At 41.5% G+C, this 27,415-nt stretch overlaps 1 protein-coding gene across 4 annotated transcripts in view; it reads right to left on the minus strand.

Moving 5' to 3' along the window:
* CTNND2 (catenin delta 2) overlaps window positions 1-27,415 on the minus strand; it is a 942,360-nt gene that overhangs the window by 395,318 nt on the left and 519,627 nt on the right. For all 4 annotated transcript variants that reach the window (XM_033178807.1, XM_033178804.1, XM_033178806.1 and 1 more), the window contains exons 6-7: window positions 20,023-20,195; window positions 7,418-7,973 (exon numbers count right to left, since the gene is read on the minus strand). In XM_033178807.1, the coding sequence (XP_033034698.1) occupies window positions 7,418-7,973; window positions 20,023-20,195 (729 nt within the window). The remainder of the gene's footprint in view (window positions 1-7,417; window positions 7,974-20,022; window positions 20,196-27,415) is intronic.

Raw genomic sequence — 27,415 nt, forward strand, 5'->3', positions numbered from 1 at the left:
TGCCCTTACACCCCAGAGAGATCCAGGTGAGGACACAGCAAGAAGGGGCCATCTATGAGGCAAAAAGTGGGCCCTCATGGGACAATGAATCTGCCAGCACCTTGGTTTTGGACTTTCCAGCCTCCAGAACTAGGAGAAATAAATATCTGTTGTTTGTAAGTTCACAATTTATGATATTTTTTATAGCAACCTAAACAGACTAACACCCTGACTCAGCCATAGAAAAAACTGTGGCATTATCTGCTTCTAACCAGCTGAGCTTAAGATCTGAATGATGAATGCCTTTGTGTGTGTGTGTGTGCGTGTGTGTGTGTGTTCATATATCTCTGTGTGTGTGTGTGTGTGTGTGTGTATTTCTTATTCTAAAGAGAAATAAATACTGACTTCCCTTTTCTACATCAATTTTCTGTTTTGGTCTCTCTTTTTCATGCCACTAATTCTTTCCAATTCCTCAGTAATCTTTGATAATTTGTCATATTTGAGAAAGAAAAACCCAGTGACAGCTTCTTTCCACAGTATCAAGGGCAGTATTTGCCACTGTGCATTCTTCAGTTAGAGTTTCTGGAGGGGAAGGCAGGGCATTCAGACTGGCAGTCTTCCTTCAGAATGAGTGGTGGGGGTTCGGGGAGCAGTCCCGACTTCCTTACCACTCCATACGCCTGTACTATCTAATGTAAACCAGCATCGATAACAGAAGTCTCGAAGTTTCTTCAAGAGAACACCTCTTAGAGTAAGCACTGGCTACAGGGTCACCATTTTGGTAGGAGAGATGTTTGTCAGGGGGTGCCAACTTAGAACTGTCTTGAACATTGACTTTCAAGTAATCCCTCTATCTTCAGCCCATCTCTCCCCGGCCCCACCCCCTCAAGCTCGGCTCTGACCCTTGGGCCTGTCCAGGAATTCACAGAAGACAGCCGACCCACCTCCAAAGTCCAGACAACTCATCCTCAAAAGACAACACTCCTATGTTTTAATTGTTTGTCACTCTACTTTCTAGAAATTTTTCACTTGGCTTGCTTGTTGGCGACACTCAAACCCTGGTTTCTGTGGTTTTGTCTCTCTCTCTCTCTTTCTCTCTCTCTCTTTCTTGAGAAGGAGGCTCACTCTGTGCCCAGATTGGAGTGCAATGACATGATCTCGGCTCACTGCAACCTCTGCCTCCTGGGTTCAAGCAATGCTCCCGCCTCAGCCTCCTGAGTAGCTGGGATTACAGGTACGTGCCACCACACCTGGCTAATTTTTTGTATTTTAGTAGAGACAGGGTTTCACCATGTTGGTCAGGCTGGTCTCGAACTCCTGACCTCATGATCTGCCCGCCCCCCGCCCAGCCTCCCAAAGTGCTGAGATTACAGGTGTGAGCCACTGCGCCCAGCCTCTGTGGTTTTTTCTCTTTTGTGACTTCATTCCCTTTGTATCCCTGTACTTTTATTTTCTGAGGTATCTGGAAAATAGGGGAAACAATGAGTAGGCAGAGGATGCCATCTTGAACAATTATCTTAGATAGTTTTCGTTTTTTTAGGGCACATTTTCTCAGTTAAAGCATAATCAAAATCATATAAAATCAATAATATTAGAAGACTTTCACAGAATTCTATACAAAGATGCCACTTTCCTACCAAAGAACAAAAAAAGGGTCTGTTTACCGCCATTTGATTTACAAGGCTGCTATGAGGTAGGAAAAGAAGGGTAGGTATTAACTTCTGTGAAGGAAACAAAAATGAAAGACACCAGGAAGACCTTTTGGGCCACCTAGCCATCCCAACTCTTAGTTCTGGGCTGAGGCACTAACTTGCCATATGGGAGTGTTAAAATTGCACTATTTCCACTTCAGTTTGACCTGGACATCAGTTGGATAGAAATTGGATATGAAGGTAAGTTGAATAGAGGTGCTATATCAAATGAATGTACAAAAGAAATGTTTACCATTTCTGTGAGTTCCAGACCTGTAGGCCGATGAACGCTGTTAGACTGGGCTTAGCATACACAGAGGATGGAAGGTTTGCTGAAGAGGTTTCATGTCTGCCTTCCTGGGAGGTGAGGAATTCCAGAGAGATGAGCTTGCACGAAGCCACTGAGGTATGGATTCCCTACTATAACATGGGGTCCCAGAATCCCAGAGGGTAAGTGGCTGGCTGAATAACTGCTTTGTTGGTGGAAGCAGGAGATGGTTGGTGTGTGGAAATCAGCCTGCACTCCCCAAGTGTGTGGGGGTGTTGGATGCAAGAATGCACCATGCAGAAGGGAGACCCATATTACATTGATTCTAAAGACGGCCGGGGCAGGCACTGGGTTCCTAATGCTTATGAGGAAGGGGCTGGAGCCCCGAGGCATGGCCAGAAGGGAAGGCAATGAGTCACTGTCATTAGGAGAGTGCCCAGTTAGGTCTAATTCGAAAGAACCCCTGGAAGCTCCAGTTGAGAGCAAGTCAGCCTTAACCACCTTTAAAAGGTTAAAGTTGATTGACATCACAGGTTGATCATATTCTAATTAGCATATCTACACTGGAATTTTTTTTTTTAACTTTAAGTGCTGGTGGGAAAATCTAAATATCTAGCACTAGAGTGAGCAGAATGTTCATGAGAACTGTGCAATGCTTGTCCACGGCACAGGAAGATTAGCTTTCCAAAATGAATTGAAAGGAGCAGCAGGAGCCAGATACCAACTTGCATTTTGACCCCATCCCAGGAGCCCTGGCCTAAACAAACTCGCTCATTACCCTAGTAGACTTCACAAGTCCTTTGCGAACCTCACTGCAGAGACTGCAAAGCTTTCATCTAGGATTAGACTCTTTTTTTTTTCTTTTTTCTTCCTTATATAAAGTGTACCTAGAAGCCTTAACCAGTCAGGGAATGGGTCTGAAATCTCTAAACAGTAAAGATGCAGCGTTTACAGTGCACGATCCACTCTAAATACTGAGTTTTAGGTCCATTTGAATGGGGGACAAGTTAGACACGCCTTGACCAAATTCCTCTCCATATTAGGTCAATTTTGATTAAAATCATTGGTTAAGAGTCTCCATTTCATTCATTTCAATTTTACCTCAAAATAAGTTTCTGATGTTTGACTTTAATGCATATTTACAACTCGTATTTCTTTTCAAAACAGGATTAATTTAGCTATAAATCCCCAAAGTGAAAGGATTATGTTATTTTCTCTGTAAAAGTGAACAAAAATTGGTACCGATGAAGTTACAGTCACACATTCAATAGGATGTTGACAATTTTTTTTAGATATTATTATTACTTTCTTTAAAATCATGAGTCACTTAAATACGCTGAAAACTTATATTGCATTTCTACATCCTTCGTGTTTTTCTCCACTGACACAAAAATATACTACCTCTGACTATGCATCATGTACATTTAAGACTACAGAGATTCTGGGGTCAAAGCGACGTAGGTTCAAATCACATCCCTGTCATTTCTAGACAAGTAACTTTGGGCAAGGGTACTGTTTGGGCAAACATTCTAGTTTTCAAATCTGTAGAATGGGTGTAAAAATCCTATCTGCCTCACTAAGTTGCTGGAGACTACATGAGATTTCTTAAAATAATACATTTAATTCTTAATTTATAAAAAAAAATTAAATTAAACAAACTTTGGGTCAGGAAAAAATAGAAAAAGTAGGTTATGTCACTGACTAGCCCTTTTTCTCAACCATTTATAAGTGATAATTTTTGTATTGTCCCATTTCAAAACAAACGAGAACGAGTTTTAAGAAGCAGTGGAGGACTATTTCAGTGGCTTCCAAAGTGATTCCCTGCCCATTTTTTCTTTGTAATTCCAGCCTCCACATACTTCCCAGAACAAAGTTTCTAACAAGCAAATATGACCATGTCAGTTGTCTGCCGGACGGATAAAATGCTAAGCCCGTTACGGTGGGATGCAGCAGCCTTACCTCCCTCTGCACCTTCATGTCTCACCACTCCTACCAGTCTGTCTTTGCTCAAGAAACACTGAGCTGCCGCTTATCTTCCCCTGCCTCCCTGCACCCCACACACACCCTCTCAACTCTGACTTTGTTCTGGCTACTGTTCTTTCTAGTTGCTCCTTTACAGCTTTGCTCTGGGACCACCTCATCGAGGAGGCATGCGGGTGCACACTGAACCCCACTGTAAGATGCTCCGCTAGGATGCTCCCATAGTAACTAGCTTCTATTTCACTCTGCACTGGGTTTAAAACTGACCAGTCCTGTGTCTAGTCTGAAAGTAGGTCTCTTGAAACCAGGGGTTATGCCTCACTCATCTGCATATGCCCAACACAGACACTGACATGTTTTGGGATTCAATAAACATGCTCTATGTCTGAAGCAAAGATGGATGACTTCTTCCTTGCACACCCAAGGTAGTATGGTAGGTATTACTTAGGTTAATATGAGTTAACTTCTACTGAGCCAGAAAACGTGCTGGTACTTCACGTATGTTACATAAATGGTACTTTACGTATGTTACATAATAAATAAATTATTTATGTAACATACGTAAAGTACAAGGCCTCTCAGACTTGGCCTTCCACTCCCACCTCGCTGACCTCAAGTCACGTGTTTGCTCTTGTTCTCTCTGATTAACCCCCCTGGTCTCCTTGCTACTCAGCAAACATATCAGACACACCCCCATTTATAAGCCCTTGAACTTGCTGTTCCTCTTGCTTAGAAAACCTTCTCCCAGATAGTCATAGGGCCAGCTCACTCACCTATGTGAGGACAGATTCAAAGTTACCTTCTGTATAAGTACTGTGTACTAACTAATGGCATCACTGGAAACCAAAAAACAAACTACTGGGTACTATGCTCAGTACCTGGGTGACAGGATCAACTGTACCCCAAACCTCAGCATCATGCAATATACCCAGCTAACAAACCCAGAGAGATACCCCCTGAATCTAAAATAAAAGTTGGAAATTATATATTAAAAAGTCACTTCCTAATTAGAGCCTTCCCTGGCCATCTATCAAAAGTATTTTGATAATTTTCTGTCTTCCTCATTTGAAACAAGGCCAGGGATTTGGGCTGATACTTCATCCCTGGGATCTAAATCAGTGGCAGTACATAAAAGGTGCTTAAAGGTAATTATCGAAGGTGGCCACGTGCGGTGGCTCGGGCCTATAATCCCAGGACTTTGGGCGGCCAAAGTGGCCAGATCACTTGAAGTCAGGAGGTTGAGACTGGCCTGGCCAACATGGTGAAACCCAGTCTCTACAAAACATTCAAAAATTAGCTAGGTATAGGGGTAGGCACCTGTAATCCCAGCTATTGGGAGGCTGAGGTAGGAGAATTGCTTGAACCCAGGAGGTGGATGTTGCAGTGAGCCAAGATCGCACCACTGCACTCCAGCCTGGGCAACGAACAGAGTGAGACTCTGTGTGTGTGTGTGTATGTGTGTGTGTGTGTGTGTGTACAGAATGATGAATTAGTCAAAGTCACTACTTATCCTGTATCCACCCTTCCTAGTCATCAGTGACAAATCTCTAAAATCACAACACTGAAATTCCAAAAGCTGTTTTGCCATCGTGACGTAACTGTGCTCTTTCAACTAGCAAACCAAGTAGCTCCCAACTTCACAACACCTCAAACGGTATCAAGCAAACCAAATAAGGCATGCGGGTCTCGGAGTTCCAATATTCCTAATCTCTCAGAAGCATACGGTTTGTCCCTTATACCTTACCTGGGCCACAGTGTAACCCAAGTGCAACGCAAGTTATTTTTACAATGTACTTTTACAGCCCCTTCTCAGACGCAATGATAGGAGCTGTTGGCTCTATTCAGCTCCATTCACCCTCCTCTAACCTCTCCACAGGTATCTTCAGCCATGTGGCCACCCTCTCGATTGCTACTGAAATGATATAGAGTAGAACATGCAAAAGTCTACACATATCACCCGTGGGAGAAAAAACTGGAAGCGAAGACTCCTGATTTCCTTCACGGGGTAAGTATAAGAAATGAAATGGCCTATAGTAGGCCACCTGGACTCCCGGCGCCTCAGTCTGCTCCTCTCCGTGGTGGTGGGCATGGCTGAGAAGGGTGTCATGACGTCTCATAAGAACTCCACCCATCTCCCACTTCTTGACATGATCTGGTAACTTATTTTACAGAATCTTATATATGAACTTTCAGTACATGTTCCCCCACCCCCTTTTCTAAGCAGATCGCTACTCCTGAGTCCCTACAGCATAAAGATTTTGGTACTCACACTTGGTTGGCACTAATAATTGTCTACCTCAAAAATTCTATTTAAGAGAGAGAGGCAGTGAGTGAGAGAATATTTTCATTTCAGTAAACGTAGCTAGCACAATTTTGTGGGCAGCGGCACTCCAGCCTGAATCCTGTTAGGCCAGGCCAGTCCACACTGGCAATTACTGTGCTGAATTAAAGAACCCCTTGGCCACCTGCCTTGTGCATGCAACAAGTTCCTTTTTTTTAATCCTATTTATCTTCACAGTCATCTATTTGTGTCAAGAAAGGAAGCATATGAGCACAGCATCTGTTACTAGAGTGACACAATTACCAAATACTTCTATAAGGGAAAAAAATTCACAATAAATCCGGGTTAGTTGTCAGGTGTTCCAGAAGACAAAACATTAGTCTTTCAATCATGGTGTCTTGTTTAAGCTGAGCATATGGTGCTAACAGCAGAGAGGCACCAGCTCAGCCTGGTTGCTGACGGGCATAACGACCACAGAAATGTCACCTCCTCTAAATTGGCAGAGGAAAGCAGGTTTGTCTCCCCCAACCCAGCCCCTCCCTCCCTGTAATAAAGCAGGTACAACTTCAAGGGACTTCATCATTGCTGACTTTGTCCCAAGTGTTAGGACCCAAGTACATCCAATGGCAGGTATGGGAGAGTCTGTTAGTTTTCCCAATAACTAATTTAGCAAAGATGTAAATAAATTCAAGCCAAAACAAAAGGGTAATAATTCAAGGCAATTCATTATTCGTTATTTCCCCACTACCATTGAAAACTATGTAAGCTGAACGTCTAATTTGGGAAAATCCCTTACTTTTTCCACAATGAAATGGAGACAACTAAAGGTGACCCTGTCAATATTGCAAATGTTACTTGTTTTGCTTTTTTCTGGATACCATCAACAGGTCTATGGAATGCTTTCCTAAATGTGTATTACTTTTATGATTTAGTCTTTAGACTTTAGACTGGGGAGAGGCAGAGAGAGAAGAGAGGAGAGAAGAGAGTGAGATAGGTGTTAGAGATGGAGACACCACATTACTCCCCAAGAGAAGTCACTGACAAACTGTAGGCAAGATACTGACTTGTTCCAGGGAAGCCTTGGCGTTCCCTATCTCCTGTCACTACTGCAATCTGGCCGACAGCGCTCCCGGCTTCGCTTCTGCTCTAGCCGGCTGCTGCCTCCGCGCCCCCGCCACGCGCCCAGGTGAGCCGCGCCAGGTGGCAGCGAGCCTTTACCTGCCAGGCTGCCCGGCCTCTGGAGGGTGGCCGTGGCATACAGCTCCTGTGAGTGCTTGCTGTACTGCTCGGACGCGTGGACCAGGCGCTTGGTGGGCGACAGGGTGGCGTACGTGCCGATGGTGGAGCTCAGCTGGTGGATGGGCGAGGAGGAGATGGTGGACTGCACGGTGGGGGGCGAGGTCACACGGATCGGGGACAGGCCGGCCGAGGACACGACGATGTTGATGGGCGAGCTGGTGCTGTAGGACTTGGCCAGGCGGCTGGGCGACTGCTTGGGCGAGGAGCCGCGCGGCGCAGCGTAGGTGGCGCCCTCGGGGGCCGAGCCGCCGCGCTGCAGCTTGGTGGGCGAGCCGCCCTGGGGCGCGGCCAGTGGGGAGCCCCCGCGCGGCGGCGCGGGCAGCGTGGAGCTGGAGTAGTAGAGCGCGGCGGCGGCGGCGGTGGGCGGCGCGTCGGGCAGGTGGAAGGCGCTGCCTAGGCTGGGCGCGAACGGCTCCCGCGGCGGCGGCGGTGCGGGCTCGGGCCCCGCCAGGTGGCCGGCGCGGCTGGTCGTGCCCTGTGCCCGGGAGAGGAGAGAACACGCGCACTTAGCGAGGGAGAAGCACACGGCCCACCCGGCCCAGCCCGGCCCCGAGAGTAGGGGCACACCGCGGGTGCCCGGCGGCTCTGCGAGCCCAGCTGTGCTCAAGACTGGCCGCGAACCTGCGCCCCAAACTCTCCTGGGGCGGATTTCTTGTCCCGACACTGGCACAGGCCAGCTGACTACTGGAGGGAAGTCACGTTTGACAAATGAGACCTGTGTTTGCTTACATGTCGATGTTATTTCGGGAATAGCAGAAGCATCGCATTTGTCACATAAAGATTTTTAAAGGCCCCCCGACAGGCAATCATGATCTCCCTGGTTGCAATCACGATCTGTTAGTTTTAATGAGAAATTCGGGCAGTAAATCTTTTTCCGTTCCCCCACTCCCCACCCTTGCCCCACGTCATTTCATTGGATACACTTTCTACCTCCGAGATTGGCCGAGTTACAAACTTATCTGGAGAGCGTCAAGAATAAACATACTTCTTACAGTTTATTCTGTTGCGATTGCCGCGTGGATTCTTCTTTTTGGACAACGAAAAGTTAAACGGAGGGAAAAAGATTAAGTCAGAATGAATTCGCTTCGTCTTTTCAGCATGAAAAAAATTCTAGAGGAATTAGAGCAATTGGAAATGAGAACACTAAAAAAGCCTCCCTTTTCTAGATTTTACCACTGCCCGCCCAATCTTTCAGCATCTTTCTCTCTCTAGCTCCCTTTAAGAGCCCCCTGCAGCTGTGTCTTCCAATTGAAAGCCATTCACCTCTCATTTATTTACAAGAACACAAAAGACAACAAGAGCTGGGGAGGAGCTGGAGAGACAGTTGGAGGGGAAAGCACTTTCCTTGAATCTTGTCCAGACACAAATTTGCATTCGAATGAAAACACTACATTGTCAACCACTTCTGGGCGGGAGGTCTCAGATCTTCCAGGCTTTCCCGGGGAGCAGAGAGGATTTTGAGAGCCTGCTGGTGTGAAGGGAATAGGATTGTACACAGAGTTGGAGAGAAGCTAGGAAGGAGGGTTTTGAAATGAGGGGTGGGAGGTGGGTGGGGAGGAGGACTCCAGAGAGATGAAGGGAAGGGAGGAAGAGAAGATTGAACAGATGCTAGCCATTAAAAGTTTCAATTATGCCTCTCTACCCATTTTGGAATGGCAATTGGCAAATAATAGACTGGGCACTTTCGGTGCACATACACAGGCATTCCAAATTTCATCTGGGATGTCAAGTTCATATGCAGATCTGAGGGAGTTAATTGAGCAACATCAAAATTCTCTATTAGGAGTAGCCTGGCATAGGAGGTAGATAAACACTTTGGTGAGAGACATTCTCTATGCAGAGTGTGTGTATGTGTATGCATATGTATTTATGCACGGTGCATATATTTTAAATATTCTCATACACACATGCAATCCATAAAGCAATTATTTTAACTTTAAGAGTGAAAGTAGGCCGGGCGCGGTGGCTCAAGCCTGTAATCCCAGCACTTTGGGAGGCCGAGACGGGCGGATCATGAGGTCAGGAGATCAAGACCATCCTGGCTAACACGGTGAAACCCCGTCTCTACTAAAAATACAAAAACTAGCCGGGTGAGGTGGTGGGCGCCTGTAGTCCCAGCTACTCGGGAGGCTGAGGCAGGAGAATGGGGGCCGAGGCAGGAGAATGGCGTAAACCCGGGAGGCAGAGCTTGCAGTGAGCTGAGATCTGGCCACTGCACTCCAGTCCGGGCGACAGAGCGAGACTCCGCCTCAAAAAAAAGAGTGAAAGTAAAATGTGAGTTCCATGAGTTTATTCAATGATGTGTCCCCAGCAACTAGAACAGAGACTCCAGGAATATTTGTGGAATGGTTCCTCAAGTTAGTCTCAAGGCTGTGGAGGATGGGGCACAAACACTACAGATGTGGGTGTGCTTACTCTGAACCCCAGAGAAATAGTCCAGCTTCATCCAGAGTCATCCAGGGGGTGGCTGTGATGCAATTTTGCTTCTCTCCCAGTGGCAGCTCTGAGCATGAAACATGTATTAAATAGATTGGGTTTTTCAAATCTAGCTGTATATTATACTCTCCACGGGAGCTTTAAAAAAAAATCTCAATACTCATGACTTACCACTGCCATTTAATTCAGTATCCCTGAAGGTGAGACCCATATGTCAGGTTTTTTGGGAAGCTCAGCAGGTGATTTCACTGTGCAACCAAGTATGAGTCCCAGGTTCCCCCTAGAGCAGTGGTTTTCAAAGGGAGGTCCCTGTTCCCGCAGCTGCAGCATCATTGTGGATGGTCTTTTCAAACCACAATTCAAACAAAATTCTAGAGGAATCAGAGCAATCGGAATCATACCCCACCGTAAACTGAACAAACTCTGCGGGAGGGGCCAAGGGATCTGGGTTTTAACCAGTCCTCCGGGTGATGATGGTGCTGGTCAAAGTTTGCCAACGCTGCTCCAGAAGACACTTGGATTTGGAGGGTGAGGAGTGGGCCCCAGAGTCTGCATTTCTAACAGTCTCCCAGAGCAGACAGATGCTGCTGCTTTGAGAACTACCACTAAGCTGCAGACATTTTTCTTCTGAAGCTCTACCGGGGTTCCCTATCAACTGGGGCCTGAGCAACACTCAGCCATGCAGAACATAGCTGGCAAGTGATGGGAAAGCGGCCGACAAAAATTTCTGAAAACCCTTCCCACAGGAACAAAATGAGAAGAAAGAACCCTTTCTCTCAGGTTTCAGGAGCACTCTCTGCTCCCTGCTTACAACAAAACAAAAACTTTTTGTAATATCTTGGATATGTAACATTCATAAAACAACCTTAGAGTCTACTCATGATGCCATTACCAAATAACATAATTTTAAAGAAATACTAACTAAAGCATACCAATGTAAATGAGAATATCAAGTCAGGGTTCATTCTAATATCTAAATATTAGAACAACACGTATCCTGTGAAAACCTTAATACTTTTTACAAATATTTTATTTTTCTTGTAATCTGTCAAAACATCTAGTCTCAGGAGTACTAAGTGCTGAATATGACTGTCTCCTACGTTTTCTTAAACGGACCTCAAATCTGTAGAAGCCTTGAAAACTGCCACATGAGCTGTAGCCATTTGGAAAAGCCATAGCAACCAATTTGAAAGTCTTTTAGATATGATAGGATCTTGGTAAAATTGTGCTAATAATTTTGGCATGAAAAAAGGAAAACTATAAACAATAAAATTTTATATACTGTTTAACATAGTAAGTGGTATTGTCCACTATGTACTAAAATGCAATTCCAGAAAAGCCTCCTGAATCCATTTGTGTAAGAAGCCATTGTCAAGTAGAGCGTCTTCTCAGGAGCACCAGCTACACTGGTTGAGTTAGCAGCAGTGCTTTCTACAATGTAGAGAATGTTCTCAATCTGTACTGCTCAATATGGCACCGCTGAACACACCGGCCGATTGACAGCTTGAAATGTGGCTAATCAGCTGAGGAACTTTAGTACACACTTAACTTTAATTAAGTTAAACATCCACACATGACTAGCGGCCACCTTCTTGGACAGCACAGTTGTCTAAGCCCCTCCGCAGTTTACAATAAATAATCCAGAGGTGCTATACTCCATTCCAATGGCTTTTAGAGTAATAAATGCCTAAGAACTATTCTTTGGCTAAGCAGAGGAATCTGTTTTGTAGCATCATTTAAATAAAAACAAAATTTGGGGGAGCCTCTTTTCACCCTTGTGCTTATGTTTTCTTTCATTACCGAATTTGATTTAGTAACTCTTTGTCAGTTAAGGATACCTGAGGCTGTCATTCAAGCCTGTTGCACAATCATAGGATAGTTTATTACTACCCATTGTTGCATTAGAAATAACTGAAATACATTTCAACACATACAGAATTGTATTCACTTTGTCGTTCACTAGTGTCACGAAAGTTCAATTCTACCATAAAAGTATGTTAGCACTATAAAGCTGCAAATCTGATTTAAAAGGTAGAATTCAAATAAAGTTTCATTTTCCTTTTTTAAAATAAAGACTACTACACACTGCTTCTTTGGCGATATTTGGAAATGTGTGCACATGCAAAGACAGTTGAAATAATTGTTTACTGATGGGTGACTCTGAAAATAAAAATAATGATATAACAAATTTAGATATACTTGCAATAGATTGGACCCCATCCTTGGTCACACAATCTAGGCTGTTGGCAGAGACAATTCTTGACTCTGTCTTCATTCTCAGCTCTTTGGATCAGTCTCAGCCTAGAGGGCAACTTTATTTGTCTTTCCCACTCCTTCAAAATGAGGAACCCATTTATGAGAAATGGAGAAGGAAGCAGGATGTTCACAGACAAACACCCCATCAAAGAGATGTTCTGATTAAACAGTTTCTGATGGGCAGAGTGTGGTGTACATTAAGTGTAGTTCAGTTCTTGTTTCCTATGGGAACTTTTTCAAGAAAAATATGGAACATTAACTCATCAAAGCTATCACAAACTATGTTATCTGTATACATATGTTTAAGATGGGTCAGATTTAGGATATATTCGGGGTCACAATTTTTACATTACATGGTGTGTGTGTGTGTGAGTATACTTAGTGGTATATTGAGGCCTCTTGTGTAATTGTAGATGCATTTGTACCTATTTTATAGAACTGTTTAAGGGGAGGATGTATTTACAAAGTATAGTATAAAAATATTGAAATGGGAAGTTAGGGAATATGTACATTATTCCAACAGCCATTAATTAACAGTACTCAAGTTTGATGTATTAATTTACTCACTGACTCAATAAACCATTAACAAGAGCCTACTATAGTCTGGGCATCCCTACTCTGAAAATCCAAAATCTGAAATCCAAAAATCCCAAACATTTTGAGCACTGACATGAATGTCACAGTAGAAAATTCTACACCTGACACCTTTGCTTCCTGATGGTTTAATGTACATAAACTTTGTTTCATGTACAACATTATTTAAAATGTCATATAAACTAACCTTCAGGCTACGAGTTATGTATGAAATACAAATGAATTTCTTCTTTAGACTGGGGGGGGGGGTCCCATCCCCAAGATATCTCATTATGGATATTCAAGTATTCTAAATTCGCCCCCCAAATATCTGAAATCCAAAACACTTCTGCTCCCCTGCATTTCAAACAAGGGATGCTCAACCTGTCTACACCATGTCCAAATTAGGGGTTTGTTTCTGAAGAGCCCTCAACAATTCCCTTATATGGAATATTTTTACTTTGATGTTATTTTGGAGATCTATTGATGACGTATTTTTGTCTGTACAGAATACTGTCTGGCACACAATGAAGACGCTGTTCTTTGGGGGAGTAGGATCCCCTGAGAATATGGCACTCTTAAACCAGAAAGTGGCACTGGTCTCAGCGCCTAGCACATTTGCTTCCAGATTCTTTCACGCTGAATCTTCTGCGGAGGGCATAGGAATGGCAGAGGAGTCATAAGGGGACAATTCTCAGAACTTGAAAATTTATTCAATTCTCATTCTCTGGGGATCTGGCAGTGCAAACAAAACAAAACAAATTCCCCCAATGCTTATATCCAGTGAACAAGAGACTTGACAGCCTGTAATCTCTAAGGAATCTGGACTTCCAGTCATGAGTAAGCCCTGTCACTAAGCAAAAGCACATTGTATAAAGCAGGCCCATGATTTATAAGCAGTCCTGTGAAGATGCATTCAGACCCGCCAAGTTTTCTTAAATTGTCAGCAAGGCCCCCAGTTCTGGGACAGGAGGCATATTTGCCCAGGATGCTGGGCAGCCGGGCTGACAGTGTCAGGAATGGAGAACTGGAGTCCTTGTTTTGTGGCTTCCCTGAGTCCAGCTTTACGGGATCAGCAGTCTGCTCCCCCATTCACTGTATTCATCCCTTTCTGTTTTCCTGGGATTACAATCGGACTGGCAGACCTAGTTGCTAATGATGTCTTCCTTTTCCAGATTATATTGGCTGGTGGCACCTAAGGTCACCACAGGGAGCAGTGTGCCCAGGCAAGCACAGGGTTATGACAGGTGCAGCTGGGGAGCACATTCAGAGGAAGGCACAGGCCACAGGGTGAGGGCCACAGAGGAGTCAAAACATGAATGTGGCCATGGACTGGGATGTGGGAGGAAGACACTGGAGCCTGTGTGTGAGGAAGATGTCTCCATGCAGAGTGGTTTAAGTTGTGACAGGGCCATGAGAAAGTAAAAGCAATGACAAAGTGTAATCCTTCAGTGAGTTAAGAAAGGCAGGATCAATCCTGCATAATAAAAAGCAGGGCAGGGCTTAAAGATGACATCTTCAAAGAAGTTCGTTTCTACTGAAAGCACTCTGGTAAGGTAACTGAATCATACCAGCTCTGTGCTGCTGATTAACAGTTTTGAGAAACTGTTGCACTTTCCTAGTGTAAGTTTGTCTAGAGCTTTGGGCTTGCACACAAAGACAGACAAGGCGATTTACTCTCACAGCTTTGAAACATGAAGAAATCACCAACTCCAAAATGCAAACAATCATATTTAGGACTATATGAAATATTCCTATAACATAGCGCAGTTAAAACAAACCTACCTCCCCAAATAAGTTGTGTGCCTTGAACTTACTCCCTGGGCTGTAATGAATTTGCCTGAGCATGCGCACCATTGCTCAAAAAATGTTGACAAGTTTTCTTTTCAAACCATCTTCCAAAGGAATGCCATTCTTTAATTCCAAAGGAAGAAAACTCTGGTACTGTGAGAAAAGTTTGATTTTGGCAATAACTAAATAAAATCATCCAGGGCCTTGTCTGATGATTCTCTTGAGGGGTGCTGGTTTTGGTAAAAGCTAGTATGTAACATAAGAGAAGAGACAGCTTCTATGCACAGTTTATACACCTTCCCCAAAGTCATCACCACTGGCATCATTACTATTGGTGAGGAAAGAAGGGCTGGGTTTACCTGGTGGTGATATCCCACTGACACTGAAAGGTGGTGTCCACAACAAACTGAACTTAAGTAACTAAAAACCCAAGGTTCTTGGAAGAAATTCCTTTCCTCAGATGGGAACACCCCAATCCAAAAGACCATAAAAGCAACTATCTCCCTGGAAACAATAATAGAAACCACCCTCACTGCTTTCTTTCTGCCCAAGGGTCCCCAAATTATGGAGGATGGGGAGGGAACGAACAAGAGAGAAAGCGAGAGAGAGAAATTTTGCAAATTATTTTGTCTTGGCCAGTGCAGTTAGAAGGCGGTGGCCATGGATTCGTTTTCCCCAGATCTCTAAGTCACAAGTGCAAACATGGTGACGTAGATTTTTGCATCCTTGAGTACTGATTTTTCCTTCCCTTTGACCTCCCTTTAATGAAAGTTGATTAGGATCATTATCAGTAAATGTTCTGAAAAGCATTTCATATGGCCATTTCTGTGGTCTACCAGTGGAAAGAAAATAGAAAACAAATAAACAATGACTAAGTAACTTATAAATTTATCTTAAAGAATATGTAAGGAGCAATTTCTTGATGGAAACTCTTTCTTAAAACCTACATGAGCACTGGCAAAAATACACTACACAGAACTGTATTTCAGCAAGAGGCTCATTTAATATAACTGCAATAGCCCAAATATTTGCTCAGAAGAGAAAATGTTACAGCAAAACACATATCCACCCTCCCTGCCATGAGAAATGTTTCCATTATTGAAACCAAATTAAATATACTTATCCTCAAAGAGAAAATGGAGAGAAAAGATTTGAAAGCAAAGCAAGGAATAGGGATGCACAACAGAGAATCATCCTAAAACTATCTTAAAAACAAATATTCTGCCACTTTCCTGCAAATATGCCAAGGAAAATATGTGAAACAATATGAATTCTCTTCTAAATGTTGCATAATGTATACATTTATGTTAAAAATATCTCTGCAATTTTTGTGTTTTCCAAATTTATTGGTAACTTTTCTCTGCAGGTTTTACCTAACAACAATTTACTTCATAATTAAGCAGACGGGAGTGAAATTATACTAGCTGTCTTTACCACCCTTTTTATTCAACACTCAAGACAGAGGTGTTTAAAGGAAACTTGCTCCTCCTTCAACTTCCCCATCCCCTCGGCCTTCACATCCACCTGCATGAGTGTGTACCAATAAGCAATGTTCCAAACACAATGAACCCATTTCCTTCTGAAAGAAGTGAGCAGATGGTGTATTTATGATTATGATAAAGCATTAATGAGGACTTTTAAGACGTAAAAGTCAGCACAACATTAAATAGATAAGCCAGATCAAAAAGAAATGGAAATTTTGTTTCTCAAAAAGTGTACTGCTTTTCTAGAACACCTACCACTGTTCAGTTTTACTTTAGAGATCTATCATTCAAGTAGACCATTTCCCTAAGATTGTGGTTGTGCACATTGTTCAATTCTATTGGAGAATATGCAAAGATTTTGAAATCTTTAGGCTTGTGTACTCCTTTGCCAGTGCTCTGTCTACAGATGTATATTTTTATATTTCTTGCATAGCTTTATTGTTTGAGGGACAAAATGCTTGGTGAAACTATTTTATGTTTGGACATAGGGCAAAACCAACATGTTTAGAGTTGGTTTTTGGCCCCTCTTTGACAGAAGTTTTATATTTAGCATTTCATATAATCCAATGGAAATTTTATGTGAGTGGAAGAAGGAAGAACCTGGAGGAAAGCCAGCTTCTTTATCTTCTAGCCCACCCACAAACCTGCACAGAATAATTATAAAACAACAGGCTGGTGTTGGCAGAACCCTGATGGATATCTGGTGAACCTTGGGTCAATTATAAGGGATATGAAGGCAAGTCTTAGTATCATTCTCACTCTTGCAGCAGGGCAATCTAATAGGAAGAAAAAAGACTTAAATGCAACTAACTACAGGATATCACTTATTATATGACAGAGTAATGTTTTTAACACATAAGGTAGATCATGTTGTTCCTCTCCTTGAAATTCTCTACTGGCTCCTTACTTTACTCCCAGTAAAAATGGACTCCTACCAATGACTGCTCTGTCAGCATGCCAGGCTGCCCCATCCAGGGGCCACTGCATTTGCTGTGCAGAGGGAGCCATATAGCTTCCTTCCTCTTCTCCATGTCTTTGCCCAAAAGTCTCCTCGAGGTCCCTATCATGCTGCACTCCCCCATGCACTTTGGATCTTGCTTACCCTAGTCTGTATCCATTTCCTTCCCATAGAAACCACCACTTTCTAATGTACTGTGCAATTTACTTATTTGCTGTGCTGATTTTCTGAGTCTCCATCCCTGCTGCTAGAATAGAAGTTTCTTGAGGACTGGGATCGTGTCTACTTTCTTTACTTCTCCATCCCATGCACATAGTCTTATGGCATCAATTGGCACATGATAAACGTCTTGAATGCATCAAAGAATAACCTGGAAACACAAAGGTGAAGGTTGACCTCGAAGAAGAAGGGGTCTGTGGAGGGGTGACCTACACAACTTGTTTAGAGGCTCAGGCAGGAGCTTGCAGCATAGCTGAGCAGAGTGCTGGCAGTGGGGAAAGGATATCTGTAAGTTAGCTCAGGTCACTTTCCAGAATGGCCTTGAGGTCCCGATGGGAAAGGTAGTCCACTCTCTCTCCTGTGGACCAGCTCCATGAACTCATCCTAAGTCTCAGAAGAATGATGTTAAAGAATTTCAGCTGGAGGGACGTCAGAGAACAAATATTTTATGGCAATTTGGGTGACTTACAGCTTGACTTTTGGACTGATGAGTTGGGACAATGCGGGTTACGCACATACCATCAGGGCCTGTTGTAGATCCTGGTGACGATCACTGAATAAGCATTTATTATGCTGAATAGAGATTTTTAAATACTGAAATTAGAATCTTTGAGCATGTATAATACTCCTTTGAAATTACATTTAAATTTATGAACCAGATAAAAAGATCATTGCTTTGCTTTAGAATTACACAGTTTTTTAGACAAAAAAATATAGAATATTTTTGTTTTGATTGATTATTGACCATACTCACTTGGCCTGACATCTGTTAGCCATAGTTTGAATTATGTTAAGCCTTGTAGCAATTTATTATTACAGGATATTGTAAAAATTAACCTAGGCTTGAAGGAGTAAGATTTAACACTGATCAGAATTTTGAAAAGAAAAATATCACACCACTCAAATAGAGGGATCTGAACAATAGTGTCATTATTGGAATGGAATGTGGCCTCCCTTCTCTCAAGGCTATAACACTAAAAACAGAGTGAAAATTCTGGCTTATTTGTTGAACGTTTCTCTGACATTACATTGAAGTCACAGGCACTATAGAATATTCAATAAGCATGTCTTTCATACTTCAGCACACAGCTAAAGTAAATTATAGTAGCAATATCTACCACTGAGCTAAATAAATGAGATATTCCACAACGGTTTCCCTTCTGTTAGTAGAGTGAATTAGAACATTTCAACTCTGGTTTGATTATTCAGACTTGTGCATCCTACCCACTGCCACGTAAGTGAGTCTACCAGTAACATTTGCCTCAAACTTAAGTTATATCTTTGAACATTTACATTTATCGATGTCTTCAAACTATAACTCTGATGACTTCAGATACAGAGCTTTGATGTCTTTATAACTTAGTAACCTTTTCTGATTAAACTTTAAAGCAACTTTGAATGTGGGTGGAGGGACAGGCCCTTTATCTCAGTGGAATGTTTTATCAGTTCCTCTCACCCACATTCCTATCATTCAGCAGTGTGAGAAGGTAAAACTTAACAAAGCCACTGATGAACAAGGATGTTTCTTTAAGAAGGTAATCATATTTTAAAAATTGTTTCTGGTACAATAATTTAACATTAGTAGTGGAAATCCAAATAAACTTTCAGCTCCTGCTTCAATAATGTGAATGTCACATAAATGAGCACACAGTAATGACTGCACCAGGCTGTCAACCCTCTTTGCCTCTCACCTCTGCATTCATTTATTGAAGCCATGTGGCCTGCCACGTGCTTCTGATACAAAGATGAAAAAAGTCCTGTCCTCAAGGAGCTTTCAGTTTAGTTAGAGAAATGCACGGATGGATAACATCAATAAACTGGTAAAAGAGATGGGTTCAGGGGTCACAGAGCCAGTGGTACATAATGAGCATTTCAGAGGAAGGGTTCCTAGAAGAGACAGTGCCCAATAAATGCAAAAGGGCTAAAACTAACTTTGTCAGCTGAAAACGGTGTGGGGCTTTCAGTTCTTCAGAAGCAAAAACACAGAAGTTAAAAGGGCTTATGTTGTTGAAAATAAGCTTAAAACAAGATAGCCTTCCAATAAATCAACTCTGGTGGGATGATCAAAATTATACTCTGGTGGGTACCGCAAAATTATAAAAACTAAAATATTAGCATGCTCTCTCTCCTCTCTTCTGTGTAACAACATTTGTATCTTTCTTGAAAAAAAAAATTATTTCCAGGTTGGTAGCTGCTTCTTTTTACCAAGAGTTGGTTTTAACTGCAGCTAATGTATTTGTGCAGTGAAACTGTAAGATCAAGCACATGCCTTAAAGAAACAATTGAGAGCACATTTAAAAATCCGACTTCACAAAATGTAGCTATGCCTAAACTCACCACAATTATTTTCCAAACCGTTCTGTTTACCTGATTACACATTTATAGTATGTTTCTTTATATTTATATCAAAAACCCAAAGAGGAACCCCATGCTTTTTTTAGGAGACACAATACTCTATTTTTTTCGGAGTACACTCACAAACTCAGAATGTATATCAATTGATATCACATATAGACATAGAGGGAGCAACCAGATGGACACTGACATAGTCACACAGGGAAACATATATGAGACAGGTACAGCCTGAACAACACATAGATATTTCTAAAGAAAATGTTTGTAACTTAGCATTACTCCATAATTGTACTTTATTCTTTCTTTCCTTCATTCACAGCACCAAAGGGCATTTCCCCCAAGTTGAGGAACACACCGACAAAAAGGCAGGCTTGGCCTCCACATCCCCTGCATGCCCGTTCCCCACCTGTCCCCTTGGAGCCCACTGACACCATACAGCACCGGGTACCTACCTGGCTGAAGCTCTGGCCCGCAGCTCGGGCTTGTGTGCCTCGGGCCGGGAGCTGTGAAGAGGTGGTTTCCCCCAGGGCCAGGGTCTGGTTGCTATGGTAGCTGGCCGGATACTGGAAAGACCCTTCAGGTTTGGAATTGAGCTGAAGTGCACTCTGGGAGAGCAGGCTGGGCCCTGCATTGAAAGTCATTTAGAACAGTCAGTGACAGTCTCAGTGAAGCAGAAATGACATGTATTATTTATTGAGAGTAGCCTAGAATTATCACATGCACATGATTCCAGCCATCCACGCTTAAAATTCCGAGAACTAAAATGACCATATCATTTGACTCCAGCTCTCAAATGAGATTTTTTTTTTTTTTTTTTTTGGTGGTGGTTTAAAAGTTCTCAAAGGAGTGGATTTTTCAAATGATCTCATCCTGACCTACATAGAGACATTTCTTATGAGACAAATCAGTTAATCAAGTAGTTATTTTGGGATCAGACAATATCAGAAACATTTGAAATAATGTAAAACTCCACTTTTCGGTACCTGTTAATTTCGCTAATATAATTATATCTCCTACTTAATGATTGAGATGCTAAAACACTCGAAACCTTCCAATCACTGACAAATTCTATTGTATAAATAGTGATATAATACCTCAGTGCCTGAAGGGTAGACAGTGTTTAAAATATTAATAGCTCTTTGTGCAATGTGGAATTCACCGTCACCTCACATCATCCCTGATGACTGCTTACCTTTCCAATCACAGCAGTGCACAGTAGGAGAACAAAGAGAACATACAGTGTTCAAATTCGTGCCACAAATGTAGCTGATATTACAAGGGATGAAGAATCAGTTTCTGGTCTTATTTAATTAAACGTTGCATATGAAATTGTGTTTTGTTTTCTTATATTCTATTTAGATGAGATCCTTGCATTTTCCCATTTTCTTTTTAAGCAAATTTTCTTTGAGCAAATTTAATACTCTCTTTCGGGATCAAATAAGTATGGAGGAGAGTAAATGTGCTTGCTGCTTTCTATTGTGTGTGTTTGAGAGGGGCTGGGGTAAGAAGAGTGTATTAGTGGCAAAAACTTGGCAAAACAAGTTTTCTTCTGTTTCTTTGCACCATAGTACAAAGTCATATATTCGAGTGTAATAATACACATCTAGACTATGGCATAACCATTAAATCATTCTTGATCCCCCTCTTTGGCTGTTTTAGACAATAGTATCACTTCTGATACGTATGAGCAGATTTCAAGCTCCTTATTTTTTTCTTTTTAAGAATGGAACATGACTTTATATTTTGAGTGAGACATGATGTGGATCACCTTTCATAAAAATAATGCATCCTCTTTTAAATAACATTGGTTCATAAAACCTTTGGCACTTAAAGCCTTCCCAATCCCTCTGATTTTCTGACAAAACTTTGAAACAACATCCAGATATTTTTTCATCAGTATTTGAAACAACATGAAGATAAATTTTCATCAGTATTTTATATTGAATAATACGCCAATTAACTAGTACAGTTATTTCAGAATCTATGCAATTTCTGGAAAAAAGGTAAGCAAGGAAATAAAAGTGTTTTCATCCACCCACAACTTCATCATGAAGAGTATAACAAAAGTACAGTTGCAATCCTTTTACTTTTACTTTAAGAAACCCAGTCCTGAGAAAACAGTATGTACCAGATGGTGACGTTTCCAATAGCCTGGAAAAAAAATCATTTATTCCATCCTAATGGTATTAAATCACTGAATATAAGGAAGTCTCTGAGGGGAGATGCATTTAGAGTTTGATTCTGGGTGCCAGTAACATATTGTCCCCATCACTGCTATGGAAGCTGCCAGGCCCAGCGGAGTCAAAGAATAATGTCTGAGGTCCAAGAAACAGGCAGGCTGAGATATGGGAGAGCCTCTGGAGGCTGGGCAAGTGGAGACTAACCATAAAGCGGAGGAGAAGGAGGTGGGCCCTGAGAAGGCAGTGGCAACTGTGGCTAAGGGCTTTACCTTTGGTCCCTCCGAAGGTCACATCTTAATGGTGGGAGTGAGCTATGGTGGAAAAGCAAAGGCCCTTTCAGCTGGGTGGTCACCATTCTATCTGACAATGCGGGGCTGCCTGCTGAGGCTTTCTTGGCTATTTCTTTTTTGTACAGTCTACCTGGGCATAATGGCTTGCACTGGCCATACTCTCCTCCCCCTTGAGATAGTAATACATCCTAAGGTTAAAAGAAGGTTACAGCAGATACGACAGTGCGCAGACCTTTGGAAATATCAATAGAATGAAGTAAAGAAAATAAACACATAAACAAAATATTTAATTTCATGGAAGTAGTTTAGCATTATCTTAAAACAGATAGTTGCATTCCTCATCATTTGTCCTTCAAAGAGAATGCGGGAATTGCTCTTACGAACTTTTTTGAATATGTAGTTAGCAAGTTAAATAACTTTGTATATTCTGAAGAGACTCATACAATTATCTCCAGAAACGTACAAATGCTGTCTATACAGGATCTTCTAATGACAATGTAAAGTCCCTTTTCAAAAGAATTTCAATTAAAAATATGGTTTACTTGCTCCCAGAATATATATGATAGAATAATGAAATCTAGTCACCTTTTATAGAATCAGTTGTGTATTTGATCAGTACTCAATGAAAACTAACCAGGATTTTCTATCTCATTACTCTATTCATACATCTCAAGCACTGAAACCTAGATGTACTCTGACAAAAGTAATTGCAACAATGAGCAACGTATCAGAATATTACAACAGTGACATATCACCTGGCAAGGAAAGAACAGTCAAGACAATAGCCAAAACCATGTACGCATTTTAGAATGATGTTTTTCCACTGCTCACTAGGTTTTCAATCAGTCTCATTTATTCATTCCAATTTTAGAGAGCACAGGCATACGGATATATGAAACAGGTGAAAATTTTAGGACAATTCTTAATTACTTTATAATGAAAGTACAATTTAAATGTAACTTTCGATTAGCTTCATTAATATTACTGTGCAATGAGGTAGAAAATACAAATTTGCTGAGGATTTAAAAAGCATTTATAGTTTTGGGCTTTAAATGATGACTTTTTTTTTCTCCGGAACTTTTGACTTTATATCAAGCCTTGCTTGGGCTAGAGGTAAAACGAGGCTGTGGTCCTGAACCTATAGAATCTATGACCTGAAGGACGCAGGTAATATGGAAAGAAATGGTAGAGGAAGAGAAAGAAACTGGGCCCTAACATTTCACCCAGGGAAATTGCATCTTTAATGCAATACATTAAACCGCATGCTTTAGCAGAACATCTGTTTCAAAAATTGCATCTTTAATGCAATGATTTCCAGAAGACATCTGAACTGTGGGCAGCAGTGGCTCATCATGTCCTTCGTGGCCACAGAGAGCGGAAGCCATGCTCCCGTTTGCCTTCGAGACACTGACCTGAGGGGTCACAGTGGCATCTTTGGTCATTCTGACCCTTCTCCATGATGGAACAGTCCTCAGAACTGAGTCCAAGAGTTTTCCCAAAATGAGTCACCCCGTGAGCCAGGAAGAGAAGGTGAAACCATTTCCTGATAAACTGATAATGCTTAAGACAGTTTTCTGTCTTTGTTCTGAACAAAACCCACTAGTCTTAACTGGATAGAGAGAAGAAATTCCAAGGGAACTACAAAGTTGATCCCATTAACTCTAAGAAGATAGATGAAGCAAGGATCTTTAGTGTAACATCAATGTCTCAATATGTTTTCACATGTATGAATTGGTTAGAGACTACACAGCAACCTGCGGGGGGGAAAAAAACTTCATATCTTCATTTTTGTCCTAGAAGTACAAGCAGAGGCAGAGAGAGGTTAAATTATTAGCCAGTGTCACCCATATGGTAACATGAAGAGGCTTGGATCCTTATCTTCTGTCTCCAAGTCCAAAAGTTGCTGTTGTTTAACATCAAAGCACTGTTTCTTTAAGTCATATATACATATCAGCAGTTTAAGGTTGAAAAAGTCTGTGTAAACAGAAATCCACTTGTTTCCAGGAGAAAGCTTCATGCCTCAGATTTTGTTGCTTCTCCAGTGAATTGCTGCTTACAGATTCCAGGTGCTGGCTACAGGAAACTGGCTGTCCACTACTCGTGGGACAAAATCAATCTCAGACGATGTAGACGTTGAAATGTTAATTTTCTGCATAAAAACTCAGACCCACTTATAGGTCATATCAACACAGACATATATAACACAGACACAATATGGCCAGGTTCTTCTGATCAGATTAACTGAGTATTTTAGAGTTTCCATGATTATGTGCACTTGTTCTGTTTGCATAGTGTTAAAGAGACTTTATGTGGAATTGCTAATATTTGCCTGCTTTAGCTGAACATCTGCTTCAGAATACAGTGGACCTTCAATTAAAGAATATACTTTGTAATAATACAGAAGAGGCCAGAGGTCTACAATGTGGCATTCCCGAGTTACTCTATAAGTCACAACCGCACTAATGGAGTATCTGAACATGTGTTGAAAAAAATCCAGGACTGGACGTCCACAGACCTGGGCTCTAGCCTATTTTCATATTTATTTGACCATAGATGATGATGACAAAGATGATGATGACAGTGACAGTAATGACCAGTTAACCTTTTTTGAGTACTTAGGAAGTTCCAAGGATTGTCCTGAGGAGTTTCCATCTACTAACCCATTGAATTTTAATGACATCCAAGCAAGGAAGGTACAACCATTCCCACTGATGTCGAGGGAACTGAGGGATCCAGTAACTGAGCCCTCACAGTTACTGGTGGGCCTGGGGTTAAAACAAAACAGCAGATTGGCTTCAGAATATGTGTTCTTAAACACACTTCAGGATTCTGTCACGACAAATTTTAATCTTTCCAAATTTCAACACCTAAGCAGATAATGAATGTGCAAGTGCTTGGAAAAATTTTAACTGCTATACAAATACCAGTTATTCTTATCTGATTATCTAATTGTGTAGCCACATGGTCTGATAATAATAAAACCTTCAATGGGATATTTTTGGTCTTGAAAATCTTATTGCAGGACTGTCCCACACATCATTTATGTTTTCTTTCAACAACCTGCAAGCTTTCATCTTACAAACAAGACATACATGGCACAGTTCATTAAAATGGCCTGTATGCAATAAAACAACAACAACAACAAAACTAGTATTAGAGCAAATAGATGAGAAGCTAAAATCTTTTGGCACTTAGAGACAGTTCTCCGTTTCATCAGTCTGAAATTCTTTTTTCCATCAACCTCAAAACTCATTCTCCAACTTAAACTGCTGCATAAATGTCACCTCCTAATATTTTAATAGAAAATATTAAGTAAGAATCAAGGAAACAGATGGTAGAATTTATATACAAAAGGGTTACTGGAGATTACAAAATCAATGAGAAAAATTGTTGACTATTTCTAAAATGACTGAACTGACTTAAATAGGTTCAAAGCACTTTGATCAGACTTAACTCTGCAGAGTAAAAATAATTCTGTTTAAATTTCACTACTAATGATTTCATTTGTAGCAGCAGTTTCACCTTTATGGGTTCCGGAAGAACCTGCCCATTTACAAATGTACTTAGAGTAAGAGATATCTACTGGTGATAAAGTGGTTGTTTTTTCCTGATCTTCATTAGCAACTTATAAAGCTCATTTGGAGGAGTTTCTCTGAGGAGGTCCTCTAAAAATAGTGGTTCAGTGCATCTACCATTCCAAAAATCAACTGAGAGAAAAAGCCCAAGTGGCTTGTTATGTAAGAAACCTTCAGAGTTGATGCAGTTGTTCTATGGGCAGGTGTGTTTTTAAATTTCATTTCTAAGCCTCTGTCTCCAGAATATCTATTTCGTCTGGTCAGTTGCTTTCAATGTGTAATGCTTTATGTGAAAATGAAAACGTTAATGATCCTAGGAATCTAGGAGTACCCATTCAGTTTTTAAACTGATTTAGACATAACCAATGTCCTTGGCTTAATTAGTATGCTTTTCCAAGTTTGACTACTGTGGATGGATACATACTGGATTGGTGACAGTAAGTCACTCACCTTCTTTTCCTTTTTTTTTAAATTTTATTTTACTTTCAGTTCTGGGATACATGTGCAGAATGTGCAGGTTTGTTACATACGTATACATGTGCCATGGTGGTTTGCTGCACCTATCAACCCGTCATCTAGGTTTTAAGCCCTGCATGCATCAGGTATTTGTCCTGATGTTCTCCCTCCCCTTCCCTCCCAGCCTCCAACGGGTCCTGGTGTGCGATGTTCTCCTCCCTGTGTCCATGTGATCTCATTGTTCAACTCCCACTTATGAGTGAGAACATGCGCGGTGTTTGGTTTTCTGTTCCTGTGTTAGTTTGCTGAGAATAATGGTTTCCAGTTCCATCCATGTCCCTGCAAAGGACATGAACTCATTCTTTTTTATGGCTGCAAGGTCACTCGATTTCTTTACAATGGCGTAAAATGGAAGACATGAGTAAACTGACATTTATCATAAAAATAACACTCAAGGCCGGGCGCAGTGGCTCAAGCCTGTAATCCCAGCACTTTGGGAGGCCGAGACGGGCGGATCACGAGGTCAGGAGATCGAGACCATCCTGGCTAACACGGTGAAACCCCGTCTCTACTAAAAAAGTACAAAAAACTATCCAGGCGAGGTGTCAGGCGCCTGTAGTCCCAGCTATCTGGAGGCTGAGGCAGGAGAATGGCGTAAACCCGGGAGGCGGAGCTTGCAGTGAGCTGAGATCCGGCCACTGCACTCCAGCCTGGGCGACAGAGCCAGAATCCGTCTCAAAAAAAAAAAAAAAAAAAACAAAAACTCTCAAATATATAACTTTAGTTTGGAATGTATACCCAAAGAATTTTATCATGAGTGAGATTGCACATGATATTGTCATCTCAGAAGTGTACTTTTCCTCACTCACTCCAATTCCCTACTATACCTTACAAAGTTTTGTCTTTAGATTATTTGCCATTAAAAATTAATGTAGCACATGGAGAAGAAAAACATTATATATTTCTTCATAAATTGTCTAAAGGGGATCTGATATATTTGTATTTCTCACTATCAATACTTGTGAAAAGAAATAAAACATTAACACAAATCGGTTTTGAAGAAAATAAAATGAAAAAGTGAAACTCAGAAAACACTACAGTTTGTGAATGGGAACACAGGAATTTAAAGAATCAGTCTTTGATTTCCCACACATCACACATTTCCCCCCGTGATCTGCATGCCTTGCTGGTGGATTTCTTTCAGGTCTCTGATTCAATGTCTTCTCACAATAGAGGATTTCCTGGCCTTCGATCATTCTTTATTCTAGTGGTTCTCAAAACTCTTGGTCTCTTAACCCTCCAAATTACAGAGGACTCCAAAGAACTTTATTTTATCTGGGTTAT

The sequence above is a fragment of the Trachypithecus francoisi genome, unplaced genomic scaffold, assembly GCF_009764315.1.
Source record: "Trachypithecus francoisi isolate TF-2019V2 unplaced genomic scaffold, Tfra_2.0 Lachesis_group2, whole genome shotgun sequence".
Lineage (NCBI taxonomy): Eukaryota > Metazoa > Chordata > Mammalia > Primates > Cercopithecidae > Trachypithecus > Trachypithecus francoisi.